A 24,367-nucleotide genomic window follows, 5' to 3' on the forward strand; every position below is an offset into this window, starting at 1 on the left:
ACTGCAAGGTTCCAGGGGTGGTGAGCGATCTTCAGAGCAATATGCACAAGGCAGGATATAGAGGGTCTTTGTAAAGTGCAGAATTTAGAGTCAGTGAACGGATAATAGACCCACTTATCACCAGCTTTAGTAATGAAATTTACACTATTGTGTTGAACTCCAACATTTTTAATCCATTTGGTGTTAGTGGTTCTCCAAGTCCCTCTCAAGATGAATGTCTTTGGAGCAATTCTCAGGAGCTTTGTTTACCTGTTTGTTGATCTTCCACTTGCCCCTTTAGCTTCTGTGCATTCCTTGAGCTACCTGCAGCATGCCCCAGAGTTTTTGCCACATGTTTGCATTTTTCATTCCCATGGTTCTTATCACCAGGAAGAGAAGATTCTGTTTCTGCAGCGCTCGCCTGCTCTAAAATAAGGAAATGTGATGTTTTAGTCTTAACTAATACTTAGAGGGGTGCCCTCCTCTAGGACTTCAAGCCTGCTATTAACTGCAAATATATCATCTTCCCCATCTGACCAAGTCCTTCCCTTTTATGTCACCAATCCCTATATAGATTGAATATTTATGCTTGTAAGTTGTGATGTTTTCTCTGCCAGTGAGTGAAGAGGTTCTTGAAGTTATTTTAAAATGATATCCACATAGAAAACATCTGCAGCTAAGACTTCTGTAGCTTCTAAGCCCTGTGGTTTTATAGGGTATGTCTACACTGCACTTGCAAGAGTGCCCTCCAGCGCAGGTAGAAAGATGTGCTAGCTCCGCTCAAGCTAGCGTGCTAAAAATAACAGCATGGATTTTATGGCATGGGTAGCACTCGGGCTAGCCACCCAAATACAGCCCAAGGGGGTGGACAGGTTTATATTAGGGTGACTACCCATGCCTCAACATCCACACTGCTATTCTTAGTGTGCTTTAGCTTGAGCAGAGCTAGCACATCTGTCGCCCCAGGCTGGGAAGCACACTCTTAGCAGCAGTGGCCATAGAGGCTAAGTATCTCTCACTGAAGTAGTGGATTGACATTATAATTGGTTTCTACGATGGAAGCTGTTGTTACTATACTTGTTACAGTGAAGTGATATTACATTTCACATCTTTGTGCTGGCAGTTGCATATTACCAGTGAAATAAATATTTCTTGCCTGCTGGGAACTGGTGTTGCAATGGAGTCAAGAGTGTTAAAAGAGGAGAGAATGATGACAATGGGAAATGTAAAAAGTGTAACTTAAAGGATCAGAAAAAAAAATCAGGGCATTCAAACCTAACACAGTCACTGTGTGTGAAGGCCCTGAGGCTCTTAAGAGTCTGGCTAAACAGAGCTTTTCTGCCATTGTAACTCAGTAAGTTGCTGAAAGTTGATTTGGTAACACCTGCTTAAACATGGCTATATCCTGGAAGTAGGAGGATAGAAAATGCTTATACCGTAGAATAACCCCAGAAGAGAAAACAGCTTAATTGAAACTGTTCACAGTGTACAAAAGTTCTCAGATGCACAGCACTGGCTCTGCTGTCACACAGTAGGGGGGTAAAACGTGCAAGATAATTGAAAGCAGGTGAACAGGAAACAAATGTCACAGAAAATTTGCTACAAGGAAAAGGAGCACATATCCTTTGTGTGAAACCTCGCTAATTTGAAACAGAGGTTCATATTTCTCATGAGCAGCCCAGGGCTCAGTTTAATTGGCAGCACCTGGGGAAGCAGAAATATATTTGGATCTTGTTGCTGATTTGGAGTCTACTAGAATTTCCTACCTTGCATATAAATAAAGTCTGAAGCACATTTTTTCAAAAATGCAGCGCCTACAATATAGAGCCTCCAGCTGTTTCAACAAAACTCATGATGTACTTGAAAAACAATTCAAGTCAGTGCTATGGGCATGCATCACTTTTTTCCCACCCTAAATTATGTACCCAATAATGTACAAAGCAATCCATGCAAATTTCTTAAAGCAAAAGAAAACAAATGCTCACCATTTTAGAGGGACCAGGCCATGCATCAGATACTTGTTTTGTAAATGCATCAGTGAAAATGAACACACTTATAATAAGCAGATTAACAATAAGCAAGTGATGCAGTGTCAGGTAAAGAAACACACACACACACACACACACACCCCTACCTCTCTCTCTCTTAGGCCAGAGCTGTTTTTCAAAAGATGAGCTTTATGGCGAGCCCTGAAGATGAGGTCACTGGCTTTGTAAGACCAGTATAGGGAACAAGTTCTAAAGACTAGAGGTTCTGGCTATACATTCTTCTACCAGTAACCATATTGAAAGGCATCTGGGGGTGGAATTTCATGAAGGCTGAGCCCCCACCGCTCCAGCTGAATTCAGTGAGAACTGTGGATCCTCAACACATTACAAAATTAGACCCTCGAGTTATTTCTGTAGATATCACTGCACTCAAAAGTGGTGCTGCCTGTGTGTGTTTCACTTCTGGGTTATTGCTAAAATAGGCACTGTTACCTCTCTGACCACCACTCAGGCTTGTCCGTGCTTTATATGTGGGCTCCATTAGCTCAATCACCTCAATTAGTTTTGAGTACAAGAGCAGAACATAAAGAAAGAGTGTCTCATTAGCAGCCCAAGAAAATTTAGGTATGTGCATAGAGACATGGTCTGAGACTGCAGAGTGTGAAACCTTCTTGCTTCTGTTTTCCAGAACCCCTTCACAAGGAAGTGCAGAACCTGGCATTTCTAGAAGTTGTATCAAAACTCCGCAGCCATGAGAATAAAACTGTTGCCCAGCAGGCCTCACTAACAGAGCAGAGACTCGCAGTAGAAAGCTGAGGAAGGTCTCCCATTTCCAGACAGCATTCCATCATGGATTTCACCTTTGTCTTCTGTCCTGCTGCCGCTCCTGCTATGTTTTCCACTGTATCACTTGTGCATGCATGTAATGTTCCCACACAAATTGATGAACTGCTGTAGGTACCTGTCCAATAAAAGATTTCCAAAATCCATAGATGATAACATAAATCTGTCAGAAACAAGTCTCCACCCATAAATGTTCTACTTGTATTCTTGTTGCTTGGGCCACAGAGTAGAATGTGCATGTTGTAGTCCTATAATGATGTAAAAGTAGTACTACATGATGACTCTTTCCTCACACCCCTAACTGCATAATAACGTACTGCTAAATTAGGGACAAATACAGGAGGCAGCACGTCCAAGCTAGAGTATTGATTATAGGATTAGATAGTAAACCTAGCTCCATTTCTGGTGCTTTGGAAACACAGGTATGAATGGAATGTATTGCTGCTCGTTCACTGGTCTTGCCTAGTAATGTCAAACTCATGGTACCTAGAGGTAACAAATAAAAATTCCAGTGCTCTCACAATTAACCCTCTGGCTTGTCATTAATTCTGTATTTAAATACAAAAAGGACCATACCATGCATGATGAGAAGCCCGTTTTAGTGATGGGCCTAACACTCAGGGAATCGAGGTCTTCAGTTTAAAGAAGAAATACAAAGGATACCATTTTAAACTGTTGAAATCCATTTTTCTCCCCTTCTCATTAGAGTGTACTCTGCAGGGGATGTTGTGGCTTAGTAAAGTGATTTTGGGCGTTGGCCCTAGCTTTATGCCAATGTACAATCCTTTTCTGCATCCCAGCATCTCCCACAATTCTGCTACACACCTCCTGTGTGCACTTCCAGAGGCAATTCAAGGCTGCGGCACAGCCTATGCTGGCCCTACCCCCTTTGCTCCAGCTTGCCGCCAACTCTTCTGCCTCTGCAGCAGCTCTCCATCACCATTCTCTGCTCCCAACCTTTCCATTGCCCTTTTTCATTTTCAGGAAGAAGCAAGTAGCTTCATTTTCTCCTCCTCCTGGACTGGGTATTCAGCAGCACTGTCGTGCCTCCCTGATGAGCTCCTCGGCCCTCTTTTAGGGATGGCAGAGCAGGGCGAAGCCCGAATAGTGTTCCCTCTGCAAGAGGTTTTTAACAGGATCCACAGAAGGCAAATTATGCCCTACCTGTTCTCAACCAGCTGACCCTCATGGACAGGGCATGGAGATTTTAGTCAAACAGGCACATTGGGACCTCTAGCCCCCAACAAGCTGTGAGTCCACCACAGGAAAGCCTGACCAGGAAACAGAGCCAAACTGGGAGAAGCTCTAAGGATGAGGAGGATCTCAATCAGCAATTCAGGACCATAAGGATAAGTCCCTAGCAGGGCACCTGGTCCTGGCCCAAAGCCCTGAAATTGATTGTAAGTGCTCTGGGGAAAAAAGCAGGGCCCAGGATCAGTTTTGGTGCCCCCCACACATCCCCTTCCCACCCTTTCATCTTGAGTCAGGAAACTCTGGCAGTGAATCCCCATCCTGGGAGGAGTGAGAGCCTATGGGAGAGGACTCCAAGAGAGAAATTTTCAAAAGGCTCTAGGCCTTGCACAAGACCAGCCACAAAAGGCCCATCTCGTGGCATAGCCGGGCAAGCCAGGCTTGCAAAACATGCAAAAAAATTCAAACAAAAAGGCTAAGAAAAAGCCCCAAAGGTATTCATCCTCTGACTCAAGACACTTCCTCCTCTGCTGTGGACGGAAAGCTTATCAGACTCCGATTCTGAGAAGGACATGGACAAAACGTAACAAAGGTTGGATCACCCTGAGGTCCAAGAGATGGATGCTGTGGTTCCTTTCTCCAGGGCTCCAGATACCCTATGCTATTCTGGGTTGCAGATGTGTACATCATCCCATCAAGATGGTGGTGGAGGTGGTGAGACAACCATCCGTTCTGGCAAACATACGGAAAGACCCCTACAAACATCTTCCTGGGCTGTTCACCATCACAGGGAGTCAAGGACCTGTCTCAGGACATGTCTTGAAATGTCTGCTTCCTGGGGATAATGCCATGTGTGTCCCCAGGCCATTGAGCTGGATGCTCTGGCCCTGACAGAAAACCGCATAGGATCAATTGAAGCATCTTCCACGAAGGTTGTCGCAAGGGAGATTTTCTCAAGTATAGATTTATTCGGTTTGTTTTCTGCCCTCAGGGAACTCCTCTAGCCATGACACTGTCTCAAGCAAAACAACTGGCCTGAGAGGGGCTGAGGAAGCATCAAAGTGCCTTCTGAGGGTGGCTTCCACCTTCCTATCTGTAGGACCCTTGGGAAAGAAGTCTCCTTCGGATGGACTAACCATATCCTTTCCTAGAGATGCTACTGCAGCATCGACTTTAGGCATATCAGTGATGGCATTTTTTGGTTCCTGGAGCATGTAGAATCTCAGTGTGTGCCTCCTAATATGTTTTGCCCTTTTTTCAGGAGTTTCCCACTCCTCCCTGATCACTTCCTCAAAGGATGAGTGCAGGGAAATTGCTGTCTTGGGAGAAGATTTAGCAAGAAAGTATTTTCTCTTAGGCTTGTCCTCAAGGCCTGTTTAGGTTAGATCTCTATAGTAGATACAACCTTTCTGCACATGGTTTCAAATTTCTCAGTGGGGGAAAAAGAACTAGCTCTTGTGAGATTCCAGAGCCACCTAGAAGGAAGTCACGTCCTGGTCCAGTCGACAGTGCAGCAGTTGCATACATAAACAAACAAGGATGGACAAGGAGTGCAGCTCTACATGCAGAAGCGGTTAAGATCATGGAGGGGGCCGGAACCCTACAGCCAGAACCAGCCCTGCAGCTGCTGGGGAGGCCAGACATCCTTTTCCAAGGACTATATCACTCCATTCCACCATTCTCAGACTGCCTTAAGCTAACAGCCCTGCTATTGATTAGCCATGCTCAACCTATCTTCAGAAATGATAGGCACTTTGCTCTCTTCTAGGAGAACTTCCACACTAAGCCTCCTCATCCATGTGGATGAAATTCAGCCTTTGGTGACAAGAGCGCAGAACAAACCCAAAGGATTCTGGGATTCCATTCATTCTACATTTCCTTCAAGGAGGAGTGGATAAGGGACTTCAGCTAAGCACTTTTGTGCACTAGGTGCCAGTCCTCAGTAGTGTACTGTTTGCAGGATCTTCAGGCTCCCTGGTCAAGAACCCTCAGGTATCCAAGTTCCTCAGGCACTCAGACTGGCCAGACCCGCAGTCAAACTGATCTTTCCTAGATGGGATCCATCAGTGGTGCTGAAAGCCCTAACAACTCATCCTTTTGAATCCCTGACTTCTGTATCACCATTTTTACCTTCCATCAAAACTTGTTTTCTGGTGGCAATCACATCTGCAGGACAAGTTGCAGAATCTGTAGACTTATCTATGCAGGAACCTTACTGTGTGTTTCATGATGACACGGTGGTGGTGGTCTTTCCAAAGTGTTCTTTCCAAAGGCGATCTCTCCCTTTTCATGTCTCGCAGGAGACTGTTCTCCCTTTCTTCTCTCCAGAGCCACAACTACCGATTGAGAAGCCGTGCCACACTTTAGATGTCAGAAGAGAACCTAAAGGTTTGCATCAAGCATACAGAGTCCACAGGGAGGTCTGGCGCCCTGCTTGTCTCCTGTGTGTCAGTCTCCAAGCTCTCCCTTACTAGATGTAGCAAACTGTGTATTGTTGAGGCATGCAAGGCATCTGACGTTCCTGCCTAGAAGGAATCAAGGCACACTCCATAAGATCCGCTGTAACCGTGTAGGCCAAAAGAGCATGTGTTTCAACTGCAGAGATCTGCAAAGCAGCAGCATGGTCATTTATCAGACACTGTAGCACAGCCTCCTTCAGCAGGAAGATGCTGCACGCGGTGCACCAGTGATAACTCTGCTTCTAGAGCAATCCTGTGAAAGGGAGGCATTTTTCCCTCTCCTTCTTCTCTGTTTTCCTACCCTCCCAACTCCTGTTCACTGCTTGCTGCTTCCCAAGCATAGCAGGACTGTGGGAGACATTGGGCTGCAGAATGGAAAATTTCTTACTTGATAACTCCCTTTCTGCTAGCAGCATCTCCCACAGCTCTACCCAGCCAGGATGGCTTGTCAACTGAGGGTCAATATTTTATTTGGATAAGTCACCATGTAAACACAGTCTCATGCGCATAGTTACTTGCTTGGCATTGGAATTAAACAGCTTTGGAATGAATCCTGTGGCAACAAGTTGGAGAAGAGGAAGTATGGCGGGCACAGGCAGTGCTCCAGTTTTGAACCACCTCTGGTCTGGACACAGGACTGGGATAGCCCATGCATATTGGAATTGTGGGAGACACTGCTAGCAGAAAAGAAAGGATCAGGTAAGAACTTTTAAAGGCAGTCAGATATAAAAGCTTTTCAGGAGACAGATTTATAAAGAGCATCTTCCAGCAGCTGTTTAGAGAGAAGCATATAAAGCGCAGAAATGCTGCATAAGAGAATTTTAACTAGTTTCCTGTAAGGTTGCCAGTTCACACAGGCTTGAGCACCAGAAGCTTCTGAGCCTCAGAGCTATTCTTGTAACATTTGTAACACGCTAGCAACTTAACCAAATACCAGTTTTCTGGCTCAATAACACCTTGAAGAGAAGGGGGTGTCATCCTTGCAGCTTCAGTCTATTTACCAGGAACTGGATGGCCTCCTTTCATGTAGGCCAGCAAACAGCCAGCAAATGGTAATGACTTTTCGCTACAGCTGAGTCAAACTGATGACACAAGAGATATGAATTCTCATACAAAATCAAGTCAGTGATCCAGGTAGTCCGATGTCCTTGTCTCAGACACTGGCAGCCAATCCTAGATGCTTCAGTGGAAGACACAAAAAAACCCATTGTGGACAACTGTACAATAACATACCCATAAAAAAATAGTTTCATCCTAATCCCAGTCAGTCACTGATTTTTTTTAATACTTCGGTAGTGCCTGGAAACCACAATCAACAACAGGGACCCCATTGTGCTAGGTTCTGAAAACACACAGACAGTCCCTGCCCCAAAGCGCTTGCAATCTAAGTACTGGTGTGCTTTAAGTAAGCAGTTAGTGATTCACTTATGCCCCTCCGTATTTATATCCCTTAGGGCCTCATGTAACTGTAGATATTGTCATCCATTCAGAATACTAGATGGTCTATAGCACTCTAATAACAATGTTAAAAAGGGAGGGCTCCCTGCATACAGAAATGGACCCTCTGCTGTTTTGACTGGATCCCACTTTTTCACATTTCTACATACCCAAGTACTTTTTGTTGCTATCGAATCATTTAGTCTAAGAGCCTCCAGTAATGAGGAAAACTATATTTCTTGCACAGATCTGTGTATTTTCTGGAATGCATTTGACTATCCTTTTACATTTCACTTTATCTATTTTGCTGAAGTCAAATGAGTTCAAACTGTTGGAGTGAAGTTTGATTGATAGATAACATCCAAATAAAGCTTGTAACCTGTACTGCTCGGGTTATTTTTATGCTTGTAGTGTCAGACATCTCACTGCTTGCCACCTAGTGCAAACTAAGCTGAAAGGAGCTGTAGCTGCCATACTCAGAAGGTTAGGAGGAGCAGATGGTATCAAGCTACTGCATTTGACTTGTAATGGTCATACAGATGTAGACCAGATTTACTGTCTCACAGATCATCAGCCTCAGCAAAAACACATCTGCTAACATTTGAACAAAGAGTTTCACGTATCTTATCAGCCTGGCCTTGTACAAGATATTTCACTGTGAAAAGCTCAGCCCCTTAAGTTTTTCCTGGTGGCAGATATTTAAGGTTAAAAAAAAAAAAGGGAGCACTAGATTTTTTTGCTAATTAAATTTGTGTACAAAGCATTGCATTAAGCCACAGACTCTAGTGGATATAATTTGTTTAAATAAAAATATAACCTGAGGAGTTTCATTCAGACCACGAAGGCTGCACCATCCAGCAATATGGACATAGGAACTTAGAAATGCCATCCCAAAGACAATAACAATGCAGAAAATGGATAATTATTAGCCACAGCCATCTGCCAGAAACAGCATGCATGCTTTTTAAATGTATACTTCAACAGTTATCAAAGGAGCTTAATCATGGAAAAGTAAAGAATAGACATAATACCAATAGCTCCATTACTAAGTAATAAAACAAGTTGTGCTACGATCACACATGCCCATCACATGTTAAAACACCAGTAGGCAATATGTTTTTCTAAAAAGATTCACTTCAATTGAACCACAAGTTGATGCAGGAATTGGGTGAAGTTCTATGGCCTCTGTTATGCACGTCAAACTAGATGATTGTAATTGTCCCTTCTAGCCTTAAAAAGAAATCTATAAATCTGTGTTTGAGTAAGTCCCATGATTAACAGAAAGGGTCCAATAAAACAGGTAAATCCTTCATGCAGCAACAGTGCTCTGAAATCAGTAACTTCATGTCCATGTGCCTCGTCACCTACCTGACACTGTAAAGGCACCTTCCTGGTCCATAATGAAAAGCTGGTCCCTGACTAATGGTGAAATATTATCACACAAGGGCAAATGGCAGCAACCAATTGCGCCTCCACTATTGATGACATTCTGCTCTGAAAACATGGAAATTTAAAATGTTTGTTTTTAAAAACTGCAATTTTTTACCTACATTTTGACAAAGTCAGGATGTCAAATGCACTTTCTTCCATCTCAACATGTCCTGCAGCAGAGGCCCCATCAGTAATACTCATCAGTATTAAGTTAGAAATAATTCATCAGAACTTAATTAGCCAAGTCTTGCCCTAGGTCTACGGCTTTAACTTACATGGTTTTATTATAATATGTCCATAGTATTATAGATGCATGATGATGATTTACAGAAAACAAACACACAGAGGAGCTTGTGGTCTCCTAGAAAAGAGTCTAATTTAGATTAAAGTTGCTGTAAACACATCCCTCGCTGCATCATGGGATGAAACCATGATGTTTTTTCTATTGACTAAAACTTAAAAGGGGCAAAAAGCACCCTCACCCAAAGCTCTCACCAAAATCTTAGCACTCATATATTTAAATGGCCTCAACATTTGAATTTACCATTTTGCAAGCACAACTATTTGCATGTGTGAAGACAACTGTATACACAAATGGCATTTGACAGACAACTACTGCACAAATGGTGGACCACAAATGTAGAGGCTGGGTTAAAATATGGCCCTTGGGGTCTCAGCTTAGCAGTGAAATTGGCTGTAAACAACAATGCTCTGGCCTGTGTTTCAAAAATCAGCATTGTCATCTCTGAATTGGAAGAATTAAATACAAAAACAAGTCAAAAGAAGAAATGGGGTTTACTGGGTGTCCAAAGATGTTTCAGACTCAAAAGTAAAAGAATACATTCTAGAAACTAATATATATATCCTTCATACATCCCCAAGGGGAACAATCTAAAGTAAGCTCAGTATAAACTCAGATTTCTACAACCTGACGTGTCAGTAGCAGATATTCAAGGCAGAATAAATTTTCCTTCTATGCTCGTAATACAATCAGAAAAGGCCATTAATACCTGCATTGTAACTTGTCACCTGTACAAGCCAAAGGTTGTTGCAAGAATTCCAGTCATAGTAATGTGGCATAACTCACCTGGATCCTCTGTTCAGGCAGAATTCGCCCTCTTCAGGGAGTTTCAGAAACTGGATTTCTTGGTTTTGCCATTTCTTGATGAACCTGGGAATAAACCTTTGCCCCCCAGCCCCCACCGACTACAGCTAAACTTCATATTTAACGAGAACTATGTATGCCAGTAGTTCCCAAACTTTTTGCCAGCACAACCACATTTTACTGAATTATTTCCTCCTGGGACCCCAGATGGCATGGAGTACGCCATTTAGAAGAACAAAGTGGCATCCTCCACATGGTGTGACCTTACATGCATCATATCTGCGAGGTCACACTGCATGGAGGACACCATTTTGTACAGTAAAATGACATCCTCTGCACAGCATGACCTTGCACGAACCATACATGTAAGGTCACATTGCACAGAGGACACCCACTGGTCTACAAAATGGCATTCTTTGCAGTGTGACCTCTCACACATTGTTTGTGTGAGGTCAGGCTGTGCAGAGCAAAATGGAATTCACTACAAACTAGAGATTACCATGATCATCTGCTGATGGCATGACCCCATTTGGAATCATGACCCACAGTTTGGGAATCGCTGGTATATGCACTACTAACAAAGCCAGACACAAATGCTGCCAAGATGGACATAAGCATTTTTTCCACTCCAGGGGAAAACAGTTCAATTTATCTGCAAGTGATAACGACCAAGGCTAAAATGGGAGTACACCTAATGACTGCAGATGCTTTTGAAATTCCCCTCTTTCCTCCCCTCTCCCCTCCCCTCCCCCACCATGTTTTAAGCAATTATACACTTCAAAATTAATGAGATTACTTATACTCGAGTTCAGTTGTGAAATTAATGCAGAATTTGATTAGATCATAGATTTTAGGGACTTTGCACTGGACAGTATTTCACAAATCTTTATGCAGTTTTTTTTAATCAAATTTATATGAAAATATTCACAAGAACAATGAAAACAATCAAGAATATAGCACAGCTGTAACCTTAGCTCATTTACATTTTAGCACTAAAACTAGCTGTTCTGTATGGTTGTCTGTGAAGCATTTAAAGACTTAATTGCTACTCTCAGAAAGGCCAAGGTATCCACCTGCCCTCTACCAAAATTGTCATGGTGAATCATTAGGTTTCCTCCATGCTCTCCCCTCTCTGAACTACCAGATAAGTGACTTTTGAACACTAAAAACATCACTAAAATAATTAGGCTGAAGTTTCAACTGCTGTGATAAATTGTATCCTCTGGGACTTGAAAAGTAACAGATTATAGTTGGAAATAGATAAAACAAGCAGTCTCATATCCTCAACACAGCTAAGTTATTTAGCTACCAGTTTCGACCACAGTTCACATCAGAGTAGATGTGGGGATTCCTGGTGTTTGAATGATCTTTTGCTTACACCAGCCATTATTTCATTTAACAGCATCTCCAGGCAGAATGAAAACGTAATCTATGTACATTTTAGGATGAAATGTCCAAGTGATAACAGATAGGTTTGGGAGCTAAACGTATATTTCTACCTTTAGAGTGAAGCACTGAAAGAAAAGTAAACATTCACCAGGTAATACTTCACACAATTTTATTTATAAAATTGTAATTATCTAACAAATTGCATATAAAATGATTTACTTCAAGTAAATACAGAATACTGCACAACTATTAAAACATTCCTAAAAATGCACCTATTAAAAAACACAAATAGCATGATCAAGACCACTTTCAATAGCTTAAAATGAGTTACCAAGAAGTTGTGTTAACTTCTGAAGTATAGTCCAGTTACATCCTTTGAAATCACCACAGTCTAATGCTAATGATGACAAATATAAGCAATACATATGCAGCTGAACTATGCATTTCTTCCAAGATGACCAGTTGGAAAACAGACAACTAAAGCTCTACCAGCATGCAGTTCTGTTAAAGCAATACTTTCAGTCAGTAAGTGTAATTGGCTTTTACAATCAATTTTGCATCTCACAAATTTAAAAAAACAAAAAAGAAACACAAGAGAATACATTCAGATAAAAAGAAATGTTACACAAAGGTAAATACAATGAATAACCTTCATTGTACCCTACAATGATTTGAGGACAGAGATTCTCCTTGAACTGGATTGGTGTTACATACCAGAGAGAGGACTGTGTCACAAAGTTTGGGCCCAGATCCTAATCTCCCCAAAGTTTGGGAGGATCAGATCATGGTTTTTGTTCAGGCCCATCTCTACTATGCACACAGAATGCATATGGAGACATATGGATGGAGCTTGTTGCCGACATTCATACTGCAAAACAAAAAAGACTAATGATGTTACACTGTTGATTAGCAGGTTGGTGTGTATCACAAGTCACAATAACTTTTTATACTGCATATTATTAGAGATGTGAACTATTTTCTTTCTAAGCATTAAAGGTTGGCAGCTAAATGGCTCTTACTGAGAAAACAAAACTTACCAGCAGTGGCCTGGTTTAGACAACTTCAGCCTACTGGGTTAATGAGACTCAAATTAACATATGCAATAATTTTGGCAGACAAAAAGGAGGGCATGAGGGTTGGGAACCTGCATTGTGCTTTAAACACACTAAGATCAAGTCTCCTTTCAATGCAATGTGGATTGGATGTGTGATTAGCATTAATCCAAAAAAGTATACGCATAGCAAGGAGCGAGAATGGACCCCAAGGTTTGCATTCAGAGGTTCTCTTATTTGTCTTTGGTAGCTGGAATCAATTCTATCCAGGACATTTCTAAAGAAGTGAAGATGCAGGTTCATTTTCAGGACCACACCAAATCAAGACCTAGCACCAAATTTAGTCCTGGCATAAGAGATGTCAGCTCCCCGTGAGTTCAGCCAGGGTTGAATGTCACCCCTATTGATTTTACAGTCAATACCTTTTCAGATCCTAAGCAGGCAGCACAGGAAGAACGTTCCTCAACTAACCAAAGCAAAAATGGTAGGCTGCTCCACCTTCATAAAACATAGGCCAGCTGTAGTTCTACATGGCAGACACTAGATGGCAGGCAATTAAAGCATTCCTGGCTGAAACCTATGGCTATGTAAAGCTTCTTAAGTGACCATTCAGTTTAATTTTGATCAGCAACTCTCACATTGTATATCTGTCATGAGTATAAATACATATTTATGATGAATAGCAGGTGCAAGAACCATTTCATTTGCATGCCACTATTTACATTTCAAATAGTATTTACACACCAGAACCTACCAAACCAGGTTCTGCCTCTTGATTCACTACAATTACCATCTCTATGAAAGGAAAGGTGGAGGAGAAGGTTTAGAGGACAGAGAACATGTAAGCAACAGTCTCCACCACTTCAAACTCCAAGAGCCACAGTCGAGATTATGGGTCTCAAACTAACAAGAGAAAAGCACAGGCTAAAACACAGAAATTTGGTCATGTAAGACTTCGCAAATTATTATTATTTTAAAAAGAGGGCACTCTAACAAAAAAAGGGCCTAAGAAATTGGGCAGAGTGATTAGAGGTTACATCAACCAGAGTGAGAGTGTGTATCTGAACTCTGAAATGGCTTTAGAACTCTGGACACAGCTCAAGCTTTCAGATCAGCTGTCAACTAATACCATAGCCACGCATATAACACCTAGCACATGCAAACATTTCACTCCATAAGAGGCTACCAGAATGCTGACTGGCAACATATTCTGGAGCAGCTACTGCACTTTGTGGCTGGTTAAAAGGCCTTCAGACTTGCACCTAATACTACCATCTGAGGCATGCTAGAAATTGCCCAGAAATACAATACCTACTGTATCTTATTGCTTTAACAAGACCCTGTTGGAAGGTAATCCTGTTTTGCCAAAATTCATGGTCTATTTGTGACCCACCTGAAGATTTAATGGAACTTTCCAGCAGAAATATTGTTTGTATTTGGTCAGTTCTGTGTAAAATAGATCAGGTGCCAAGGCCTCGCTTGACTTTCCAAACTGCCCACCTAAATTCCAACTGGAAGTGGACACTCTAGGTTATATCTCCACTGAAAGCAAGGGGGGGGGGGAGGGAGAGGGAGGAGGAGGAATTCCCCGGATCATGCAGACATGCTTGCACTAGCTATCATCCAGCTAGCAGGAGTATAAATACCAGTGTGGTTGCAGTAGCTGTTACCTATGCTGCTGTTTATAGTCATGCTAACTGGACGTTAGCATAAGTACTTGTACACAAGCAGGGATATCACATTCACACCCCGATCTTGCAGTGTAGTTGTAGCCACTATTACACATTCCCTGCATACACACGTGGGGTTTGAACATGCAACATAGAAAGCTGGTTCTGAACATTCAATGTGGCTTGACTACAAATGACTGAAAAAATGGGAAGGGAAAACACAACAACAAAATCATCTTAAAACAGCAGGATTAGTATTCGCAGCAACAAAAGGCTAGTAGAAAAACAAAGACTGTTCTTTAGTGGTTCTTCAAACAGCAGTCACTCAGGTACCTAGAGGAAACTTTGTACATTTTCTGCATATGCACCTGAAAGTCATGAGAACAAAGCCTCGCCATTTTTAAAAGCAATTCCCTTCCTTTCAGCACAATACTCTGCTGCTGGCATCTCCCAGAATTGTGATTTTGCAATAGGAGAAAGAAACTACAAGAACCAGCAGGAGAAGACAAAAGTCAGTTACAGTACTACTGTAGAAATTCAAGTAGAGGAATGGAAGTTGTCTTCAGAAGCCTATAGCAGCAGAAACAGTAGCAACGAAGATCAGTGGCAACCAGGATTCTGTCATGTGGACTTTTTAAACCAAAGTGCTGGTTCGCTATCAGTGCTCTCAGTAGGGGGAAAGAGGGAGGGGTGTAATTCCTGAATGCTGCTTCCCTGATCTCTCCACACCACATCATTTTACAAACAAACAGAGCGGTAGCATCTTTAGCTCCAATGATCTTTCCATTCTGTTGCCATCAGGCAAAATATTGTGTTCCCTTGAGGGGAAATGAACAATAGCTCCCCAAGCTAAGAGGAGTGGCTAAGAAAAACATAACACACTGATGAGACTGAACCAACTTCATTAAGGATAATATACTATAAACACATTCAAAGTTTAAAAAAAGTCCTTTGAAGTTGCCATTGGTCTTTAACCGCACACGCCAAAGGGTGTGGATGCTGCCAGCTACAGGCCAGGTGGAGCTTACTGGAGATTGAGAAAACAAATAAAACACAAGAGTGCAATTGCACTGCTCAGCTCTTCCAAGCCATTGAATAATGGTGCATATTGCCAGCCTTTGGGGGTAGAAATGCAAGTTGTCTCCACACAACCAGAATGCAGAAAGAAAGCATGTGTAAGTGTATATACACTCATACGTTGCATCTCTCACAAGGGAGGTCAGTGTACTGATTTGAAAGAAAATGGCATCCACGTGTGTTCACTTTTTCTGCTCTTATCTTATCCATCTTAGGGGACACTTTGGGCCAGTCCTGAATGGTGCGTGCACACCTCCTGATAGATGCCCAGCAACCGCAACTATTTCTTGAGGGAAGCGAGAGATGAGGGCAGTCAGCCCCAGCAGGATTGGGCCCGTAGACACTATGCAGGGCCTAAGACAAGCTAAATGTATACCAAGTGCCTTGGCTACCCAAGTTAGTGTCAGGTGCATGATCACACCATTACTGAAATAAAAGCGGATCACAGACACCTAGCTGGAGTTTGATCTACCTTGCTTCCCAATACTTGTGCTGTAGTCCAAGTTCTACCGCTTCTTCCATTTCTAAACGACCAAAAGTCTCTTGGTTGGTCCCAATACACTCTTCTTGCTTAAAAATATCCTTTTATTCTATTGGTTCAAGAAAGCATTTTGTTGTATTTAGACAGAGAGAGGCAAGATGGGAAACACACACACAGATAAGCAAATGAAAAACTGCTGACTCTAGGGAAGCATTTACTGTAGCAAAGCTGTCCTCCTTTCCCCCTTCCAAGACAAGGGGATAGGAACTTTGCATAATCAAGTGCATCTACCAATAAATAAGTAAATTTGGATTAGAAGCCTACTGAAACATATGCAGGGATTTAAAAACAAAGTTTCTCAGATTCTAATTCCATAGCTCATGCAGGTCGGAAAAATTAAAAAACAAAAATGAAAGAAAGAAAGAAAAGCAAAGCTTAAGCTAGCAAAGGATCAAGGAAACATCTTAAAAGAAATTTTGTACAATTACAACAAAGCACTAATATTAGTGACAGCCCCAAATACATCAGGTTATGCCAAATTCCAGAGAATCAATGGATACAGCCAGGGTATTTGGGTATGGACTTCATGACTTTTTTTTTAAGTTAACATATATTTCATTCTCTTTTTAACATTATATACCTGAGCCCCCCAAACCTCATGCTCCCATATATGTCCCATTCTTGCTTGGAGAAAGATGCTGGCAAATTTAGAAAGTTATCCCTTCAAATCTTGCTGATTCCAACCACATATTATTACAGACAAAGTCTGGAAGCGCTTGTATAAAAGTTTTTCCTTGTTTTTAAAACAATTTCTTGAAACGTACAATTGATGAGTGGAAAGTTATTTTCTGTTTGATGGGTTTAGTTTCAGAAAGATCTGCAGTTATGTTTAGCTGTGGAAAACAAGAAGATGGTTCCTTCAGCATGTACTGAAGAAAGAAACCTTTTCAGGAACGTTTGGCAGCTACCAAAGAGCTTGTGACACGGAGAATAAACAGCATATCCACACACCACAATGCAACTCCGTCCCATTGACACACACCAATTAAAAAAAAGAGAGTGTCCACCTGTTATTCAGAAGGATACAGTAGAGATTCATGGCTCAACAGCTTCTTGGTGATTTAAAAAAAAAACAAAAAACTGTCAGTGAGCAGCAGATTTTAAACAGCTCACCCATTAGCCAACCCCAAAGAACAAGGGTTCATTGCAATACCAGCAGCGTAGACTTGAGACCGCTTGGGAAAGAAGGCTTCCCTGTCACCCATGTCCATACAGCTTGGTGTCAGAGTGACACACTGGAGGTTTTGGAGGTTTTCAGTTGTCCAGTGTCTTGTGCCAGTTATTTCAGCAGTTTTACCAGCTGGCTCTGACAGCCTCAATGTCACTAACCAGGTTCTGGGCTAAGCATATCCCGAATATCTGGAAAAAGATGACAGTTCGTTTACTGGATGCATTTGACAGTTCTTTGGATACAGTCAGTTTTCCTGGGTGGTGTGGGACTTAGACACAGCAACAGGAGAAAGAAATTTGAGAAATGCAATTGTAAAAACATTACAGAAGTTGGCAGAGGAGCCGTAGGAACAAATGTAAAAACAAACTCCTTTAAGTTCATTTTTTGTCTGAAATGGACTGGATTCTAAATCAACAGGGTGTCTTTAATCTGAAGTCAGAGACTGTACTAGAATTTCTTCCCACTAGCAATTTAAAAAGTGATTTTTTTTGGCAGCCTGTCTAGATAAGGTCAGAAATAAGGCCTCCATACAATCTTTGAAATCCTTCCCCCCACCTCCTTCCCCCCAAGACTGCCAGTTTTGCCTGGACATGCTCCTGGAGGTTTCATCACACGACATAATCTTTAATTGAAGATTAATCTTTAATTTGTGGAGACTCTAGGATAATCCTGGAGGCCTGGCAACCCTATGCCCACCCCCAGTCTGACAAAGTGCAGAGTTGAGTTGAGGGCAGTCGGACAAACACCCTTCTATGGACAAACATAAAATATCCTTTAACACAAATGAAGTCTCAGCCATTAACTCACCAGTTAGCCCTTACTGAAAACCACTAATTCAAGGTTATTAAACAATGAAACAGCCTAATTTCCAGCTCTCTTGTTGAGCATTTCCCTGCTCTGCTTTTTTCCTCAGTAACTTCTTTATGAGGAATGTGTGCTTTACCTGCAACAATGCAATCCCAATGAAGATGCCAGCAACTATAGTAAGATTGTCCTGCAGCCATTTCTCAAACTGGGGGACGCAACCTTTAGTGTAGATAACAATCTGCTGATCAACCTCCTGCAAAGGAGAAGAGGGATGAAAACACAGATAATTAGCTCAACCTTTACCTCCAATCCTATAACCTGCTTGCCCAAAGTTACTCAGATCCTTACAAAATCAGGTATGATTTAAAAAAAAAAAAAAAAACCACTAAAAAAACCCACTTACAGGTTTTTGCCTGGCATCGTAGCCACACTGAGTGTTAATGACATCTTCCTAAGGGAGAAAAAAGAAAGGCAGTGAGGAGAAGTGCTTCCAATAACAAGGGACTCCCACAACATTTTCTCTCCTCAGCCTGTGATAAACCGCACGTCCCGGACACAGATGTTCTGTGGAGATGAAGACGAACTGGGGAATGATCCTTCTATTTAAATAAAATAACTTTCTGCAGGAAATGTTCATACTTTGTCCCTGAAAAATACACCAAGCACAGGGCAAGTTTAGTTCAGAGTTCATCCTGGGTCATGTGAAGAGGGGATGGAGTGGAGTGGTCACTTGGTACAATCTGGTCCATTCCAAAGGAAACAAGTTTGCTCTACAAAACTATTTTATAAGCCCAAGAGACAGATTATGCTTCTCCCTCAAAGGCCAGGGGAAGAGAAGAGAGAGATACGCTGTGTTTTTCTGTCACCTCTCCCTTTCACAGGAGATTATGATACCCATGAGAAGGAGTCACTTGCTATTCTCCTACTGTACTGTCCCTCACTTGAGAGCTCTGGAGTGCACAGAAGGAAGTACAAACTATTCTAAAGGGTATTTCTCAGTGAGTAGTATCCCACGGCAGCACTTCTAGCCTATTTTTCTGAGACTGTCTTTACTCCACATACACAGACTTTCTGGTGCTATGAGGAGAAGCAGACCCATGGAACAAAGCCTGCCCCATCCCACGCAACCCAATCTCTGCACGCACTCTAGACCCTTAGTAAATTAATCTGAAGAAAAACATCACCCTAATAAGAAAGATTACAATGCAGCAGCCATTCTGGGACTCTCTACTGCCAGCGTCACCTCTGGAATGCAGTCACAGGTTTCTCAATACCGAAACTCAATCATGATTGCTACTACTTCAGTCTTCACGGCTGAGGATGTTAGTGAGATTCCCAAACCTGAGCCGGCCTTTGTAGGTGACAAATCTGAGGAATTGTCACAAATTGAAGTGTCATTAGAGGAGATTTTGGAAATAATTGATAAACTTAACAGTAACAAGTCACTGGGACCAGATGGCATTCACCCAAGAGTTCTGAAAGAATTCAAATGTTAAACTGCGGAACTATTAACTATGACTTGTAACTTGTCCTTTAAATCAGCTTCTGTACCCAATGACTGGAAGATAGCTAATGTAATGCCAATATTTAAAAAAGGCTCTAGAGATGAACCCGGCAATTACAGACCGGTAAGTCTAACGTCAGTACCGGCCAAATTAGCTGAAACAACAGTAAAGAATAAAATTGTCAGACATATAGAAGAACATACATTGTTGGACAAAAGTCAATATGGTTTCTGTAAAGGGAAATCATGTGTTACTAATCTATAAGAGTTCTCTGAAGAGGTCAACAAACATGTTGACAAGGGGAGTCCAGTGGACATAGTGTACTTAGATTTCCAGAATGCCTTTGACAAGGTCCTTCACCGAAGGCCCTTTCATAAATTAAGTTGTCATGGGATAAGAGGGAAGATCCTTTCATGGATTGAGAACTGGTTAAAAGACAGGGAACAAAGGGTAGGAATAAATGGTAAATTTTCAGAATGGAGAGGGGTAACTAGTGGTGTTCCCCAAAGGTCAGTCCTAGACCAATCCTATTCAACTTATTCATAAATGATCTGGAGAAAGAGGTAAACAGTGAAGTGGAAAAGTTTGCAGATGATGCTAAACTGCTCGAGATAGTTAAGACCAAAGTAGACTGAAGAACTTCAAAAAGATCTCACAAAACTAAGTGATTGGGCAACAAAATGGTAAATGAAATGTAAGGTGGACAAATGTAAAGTAATGCACATTGGAAAAAACTAACCCCAATTATACATACAATATGATGGGCTAATTTTGCTACAACTAATCAGGAAAGAGATTGTGGAGTCATCGTGGATAGTTCTCTGAAGACATCCACACAGTGTGCAACAGTAGACAAAAAGGTGAACAGGATGCTAGGAATCATTTAAAAAGGGATTGAGAATAAGACAGAGAATATCTTATTGCCCCTATATAAATCCATGGTGTGCCTACATCTTGAATACTGCACACAGATGTGGTCTCATCTCAAAAAAGATATATTGGCATTAGAAAAGGTTCAGAGAAGGGCAACAAAAATGATTAAGGGTTTGGAACAGGTCCCATATGAGGAGAGATTAAAGAGACTAGGACTTTTCAGCTTGGAAAAGAGGAGATTAAGGGGGGATATGATAGAGGTGTATAAAATCATGAGTGATGTGGAGAAAGTGAATATGGAAAAGTTATTTACTTGTTCCCATAATATAAGAACTAGGGGTCACCAAATGAAATTAATGGGCAGCTGGTTTAAAACAAACAAAAGGAAGTTCTTCTTCACACAGTGCACAGTCATCCTGTGGAACTCCTTGCCTGAGGAGGTTGTGAAGGCTGGGACTATAACCAGGGTTTAAGAGAGAACTAGATATGTTCATGGAAGTTAAGTACATTAATGGCTATTAGCCAAGATGGGTAAGGAATGGTATCCCTAGCCTTTGTTTGTCAGAGGGTGGTGTGGCAAACCCAGGACAAATAGCTACCAAAGGAGGGATAGTAATTAGTCCCAGAGGGGCTAAAAGGCCTCTCCCTATTCATTGAGGGGAGACAGCCATGGAGGAATAAGGTTCAGCTGGAACAGGGGTTGCCAGGGAACTAATTAGGTTCAGCTGGCCCCGATTGCTGGGGACCTTTTTAAACCCTCCCTGGCAGGGAAGCAGGGGGGGGAGTGAGAGAAGCAGAGAAGCTGCTAGTGAGTAGGTGCAGCAAGACTCTGAATTCTTCCAGCCAGGAAGACTTGCACTCTCCCCAGAAGGGGAGAAAAATAGAGCAAGGGACTGACTGAGAAAGGATCAGCCAGACCCTGCGTGACTGGGAAGGACTTTACTCTGCCCAAGCCTGTGTCTCCAGGGAAAAAGGGGACTGAGCCAGCAGAGGAGAAACAGGTACTTTGCCACAGTGGAGATGGATAGCAGGAGAAAAAGAAGGAACATATAGTAGTCGAAACCCTCAGGAGGCCCAGTGGCAGCACGCCACTCAGCATGCATTACATTTCTCACTCTGAGCCCAATCCACAAAGGATATGGGTCTGTTACAGATCCCAGCTACACAGCCTGGCTCTGCAGTTCCAGCTGTACAGATTCATGCTTTTGACTCTGAAAGTCTCCAGATCAGTCCTCAGTGTCAGCCAAGGCGGCACAGAGAGACAGAACTAGTGAAACACTCCCTCTCCCCACAACAATGATGTGCGGAAAGATGATCTGCTTAGCTAACTTAGAAACCCAGCGAAGGGCAGTTATAGGTCCCAGTGGGAGAGACATCCAGCACATTTAAAAAAAAAAAAATCTCACCCTGGCCCCCAACCAGTAAATTATGCCTCTTAGTATTTTCCGGTTTGTTAAAGGTATTCCAGGATGCACCATTCGATAAAGTCACCAGTTACCTCAGATGCAGTGAGATCCCTGGGGCTGAGCTTTCCTCACCCAAGGTGCAAGTGATTCACATCCTGCAGGGGGTGAGGAATTGCACTCCCTACCCTGGTATATGCATCCCAGTATGTTTCCAACACAGGAGAAAGCATCAACAGAGTTTGACACAGATGAATTGTAAGCTCCTTCCAAATATGAATGCCCTCCACCCTGCTTAAATGGACCTTTTCGACCTAAACTTGGGCTACAGTCAGTTTTGCAGATTACTTGTAACTCCACAAGTCTAAACAGCCCCAGTGCTTCCCTTGACCTCCATGAAGTTCCTTAAAGAGACTTGAGGCACAAGGCAATTGTCAAGCAAAACAAGGGAAGGTAAAACTTGGGGAACTGACAGTCCTCAAGAGATGACACTTCACTCCTATTTGCAAGCAGAGAGAACCCTTGCCCTATTCTTTTAAGTATATGTTGATTACACCATTGTACTAGGGCTTCTTGAATGACCGATGCAGGAATTAAGCATTAGAGTTTATAAGGATTAAGTACAATATGGAAATAAGTTCACTTCCTATTACTTTCTAGGGTTGTTCAGAAGACCTATCCAATACAATGGAATAGGATGGTAATCCCTGAAACGTGGGAGCTCCTGTTTCACATGGGGGCGGGGGGAACCCATCATACAGCCTTTATTTGTAGACCTTTCTTTCTAAAATTACAAGATTTCTTTGACTGTGCATTCCCCTTAGGATCTGGTCATATTTTGAGACACTGGAAATACAGATTGCTTCATGAAGTTATGGGCAGCTGGCAAGACATCCAAAAAACAGAGAACACCACATAGTGGCTTGTGTCTGGAAAGCTTTCCCACAGGAGGGATATCGGAGGTAATAAATCTGGGCATCTTGCTACAACTACAGGATCTCTAGCTTTCTTACAAGATGATTTTGAACACTTATGGACACGATCTATGGAATGGAGAGATCAGTTATTTCACTGATCAATCATGCTGCTGCTTTACAGTGAACAGGGCTGATATTTATTTTTTAATTCTATGCTTATTGTACTCCTTCCCCAGATGACAGGTATACCCCACCACGCACACACCCAGATGTTGGGACAATTTTTTGCATGATTAGGTATTTACAGGGATATTGTTGGTTTTGTTCGCTAACAAGTACATTTTAAAAACTAGATTATGATAACCAGTTTGTGTTTATGTAGGGGGTGGCGTCCAAATGGTACAGAAATGTAATGCATTAGCATAATCTATCTTCCAGTCTGCTTTAACATGTGTAAAAAATAAGGTGACTAGCTGGATGGTGGCTTCAGATTATTGTGAATGCTTGTTCACATCACAGAGCAACCAGGACACTGTTGTGCAAATGGAAGTCACCTCAGGAGAGAAAGAGGCAGACAAGAATAGCAAATGATGTTGCAAAGTGAAGTCTGAGATGCATTAGCAGGAGCAGGAAGCTTCTGTGCGACCTATGGGCCCCTGCCTAGCTTCAGTCAATGCTACAGTACTCATAAAAGTGAGGAAGTAAAATTCACTCAACATGGAAAGAAAGCCATTACTGACAAACTAGATGATACTACAACTGGTAGGTTGGGTTTTAATCAAACAGAGACTACATAACGTTTAACATTAGCCATAAAATAATCTACAGGTGCACTAATGTATCCCTATACCAAATCCTGCACAGTCAGTAACCTGTCTCCCATATTATCGACCATATCCCACAGGTAAAAATGCACCCTTAACTTGGTTTGCACATTATAAGTCAAGAAGTGACAACATGGAATTGTATCCATCATAAAATGCTACGAAACTTCATTAAACGAGTGTCTCCCTCAAATGGATCATCTTCACTTCTGCATAATGTCAGTTGACTTCATGATAAAGGTACCACCACCCAGCACGCGGACTTAGTTGTTATAACTAAAGCAAAGTCAGTCACCGGGAAGGAACAACAAATCTATGAGGGGAGAGAGAGAAGAAAGATTTCCAATCCTGTCTCAAATTCAAAAGTAAAACACATGTAAGTTCTTTGAGGCATTGACTGTAATGTATTCTAGATTTGCCTAGCACACTGGGACCCAATCTGGTTGTGGCCTGTAGGTGCTACCACAATAGAAAAGGTAAGTAAAACAAATAATAAGCAATATACATGTCTGTTAAAAATATTTTTTCCTCTTTTAAGTATTCAGCCTTAGAAACTCTGGGAATGGGGGTGAGATGGGGGTGAGACATGCTGGTACCTAACTGAAAGCAACCATCATCTAACCAAGGCCAGGTTATGGCATTTGGCTGTGCTACAAACAACACATGCACCCAGCCAACATAGTGATTTCCTCATTCAAATGAAAA

The 24,367-nt window shown here is 42.0% G+C and overlaps 2 protein-coding genes across 12 annotated transcripts in view; one reads left to right on the forward strand and one right to left on the reverse strand.

Annotated features, from left to right (window-relative positions):
* Nucleotides 1-2,956, forward strand: part of RAP1GDS1 (Rap1 GTPase-GDP dissociation stimulator 1) — a 177,254-nt gene extending 174,298 nt beyond the window's left edge. For all 5 annotated transcript variants that reach the window (XM_030564400.1, XM_030564402.1, XM_030564401.1 and 2 more), the window contains one exon: nt 2,656-2,956. In XM_030564400.1, the coding sequence (XP_030420260.1) occupies nt 2,656-2,783 (128 nt within the window). In that variant the 3' untranslated portion in view covers nt 2,784-2,956. The remainder of the gene's footprint in view (nt 1-2,655) is intronic.
* A 9,047-nt stretch (nt 2,957-12,003) lies between these two features.
* Nucleotides 12,004-24,367, reverse strand: part of TSPAN5 (tetraspanin 5) — a 121,177-nt gene continuing 108,813 nt past the window's right edge. For all 7 annotated transcript variants that reach the window (XM_030564412.1, XM_030564409.1, XM_030564405.1 and 4 more), the window contains 3 exons: nt 18,544-18,591; nt 18,277-18,393; nt 12,004-17,521 (listed from right to left, as the gene is read on the reverse strand). In XM_030564412.1, coding sequence (XP_030420272.1) covers nt 17,456-17,521; nt 18,277-18,393; nt 18,544-18,591 — 231 coding nt within the window. In that variant the 3' untranslated portion in view covers nt 12,004-17,455. The remainder of the gene's footprint in view (nt 17,522-18,276; nt 18,394-18,543; nt 18,592-24,367) is intronic.

Source organism: Gopherus evgoodei, chromosome 5, assembly GCF_007399415.2.
Source record: "Gopherus evgoodei ecotype Sinaloan lineage chromosome 5, rGopEvg1_v1.p, whole genome shotgun sequence".
NCBI classification, from domain to species: domain Eukaryota; kingdom Metazoa; phylum Chordata; order Testudines; family Testudinidae; genus Gopherus; species Gopherus evgoodei.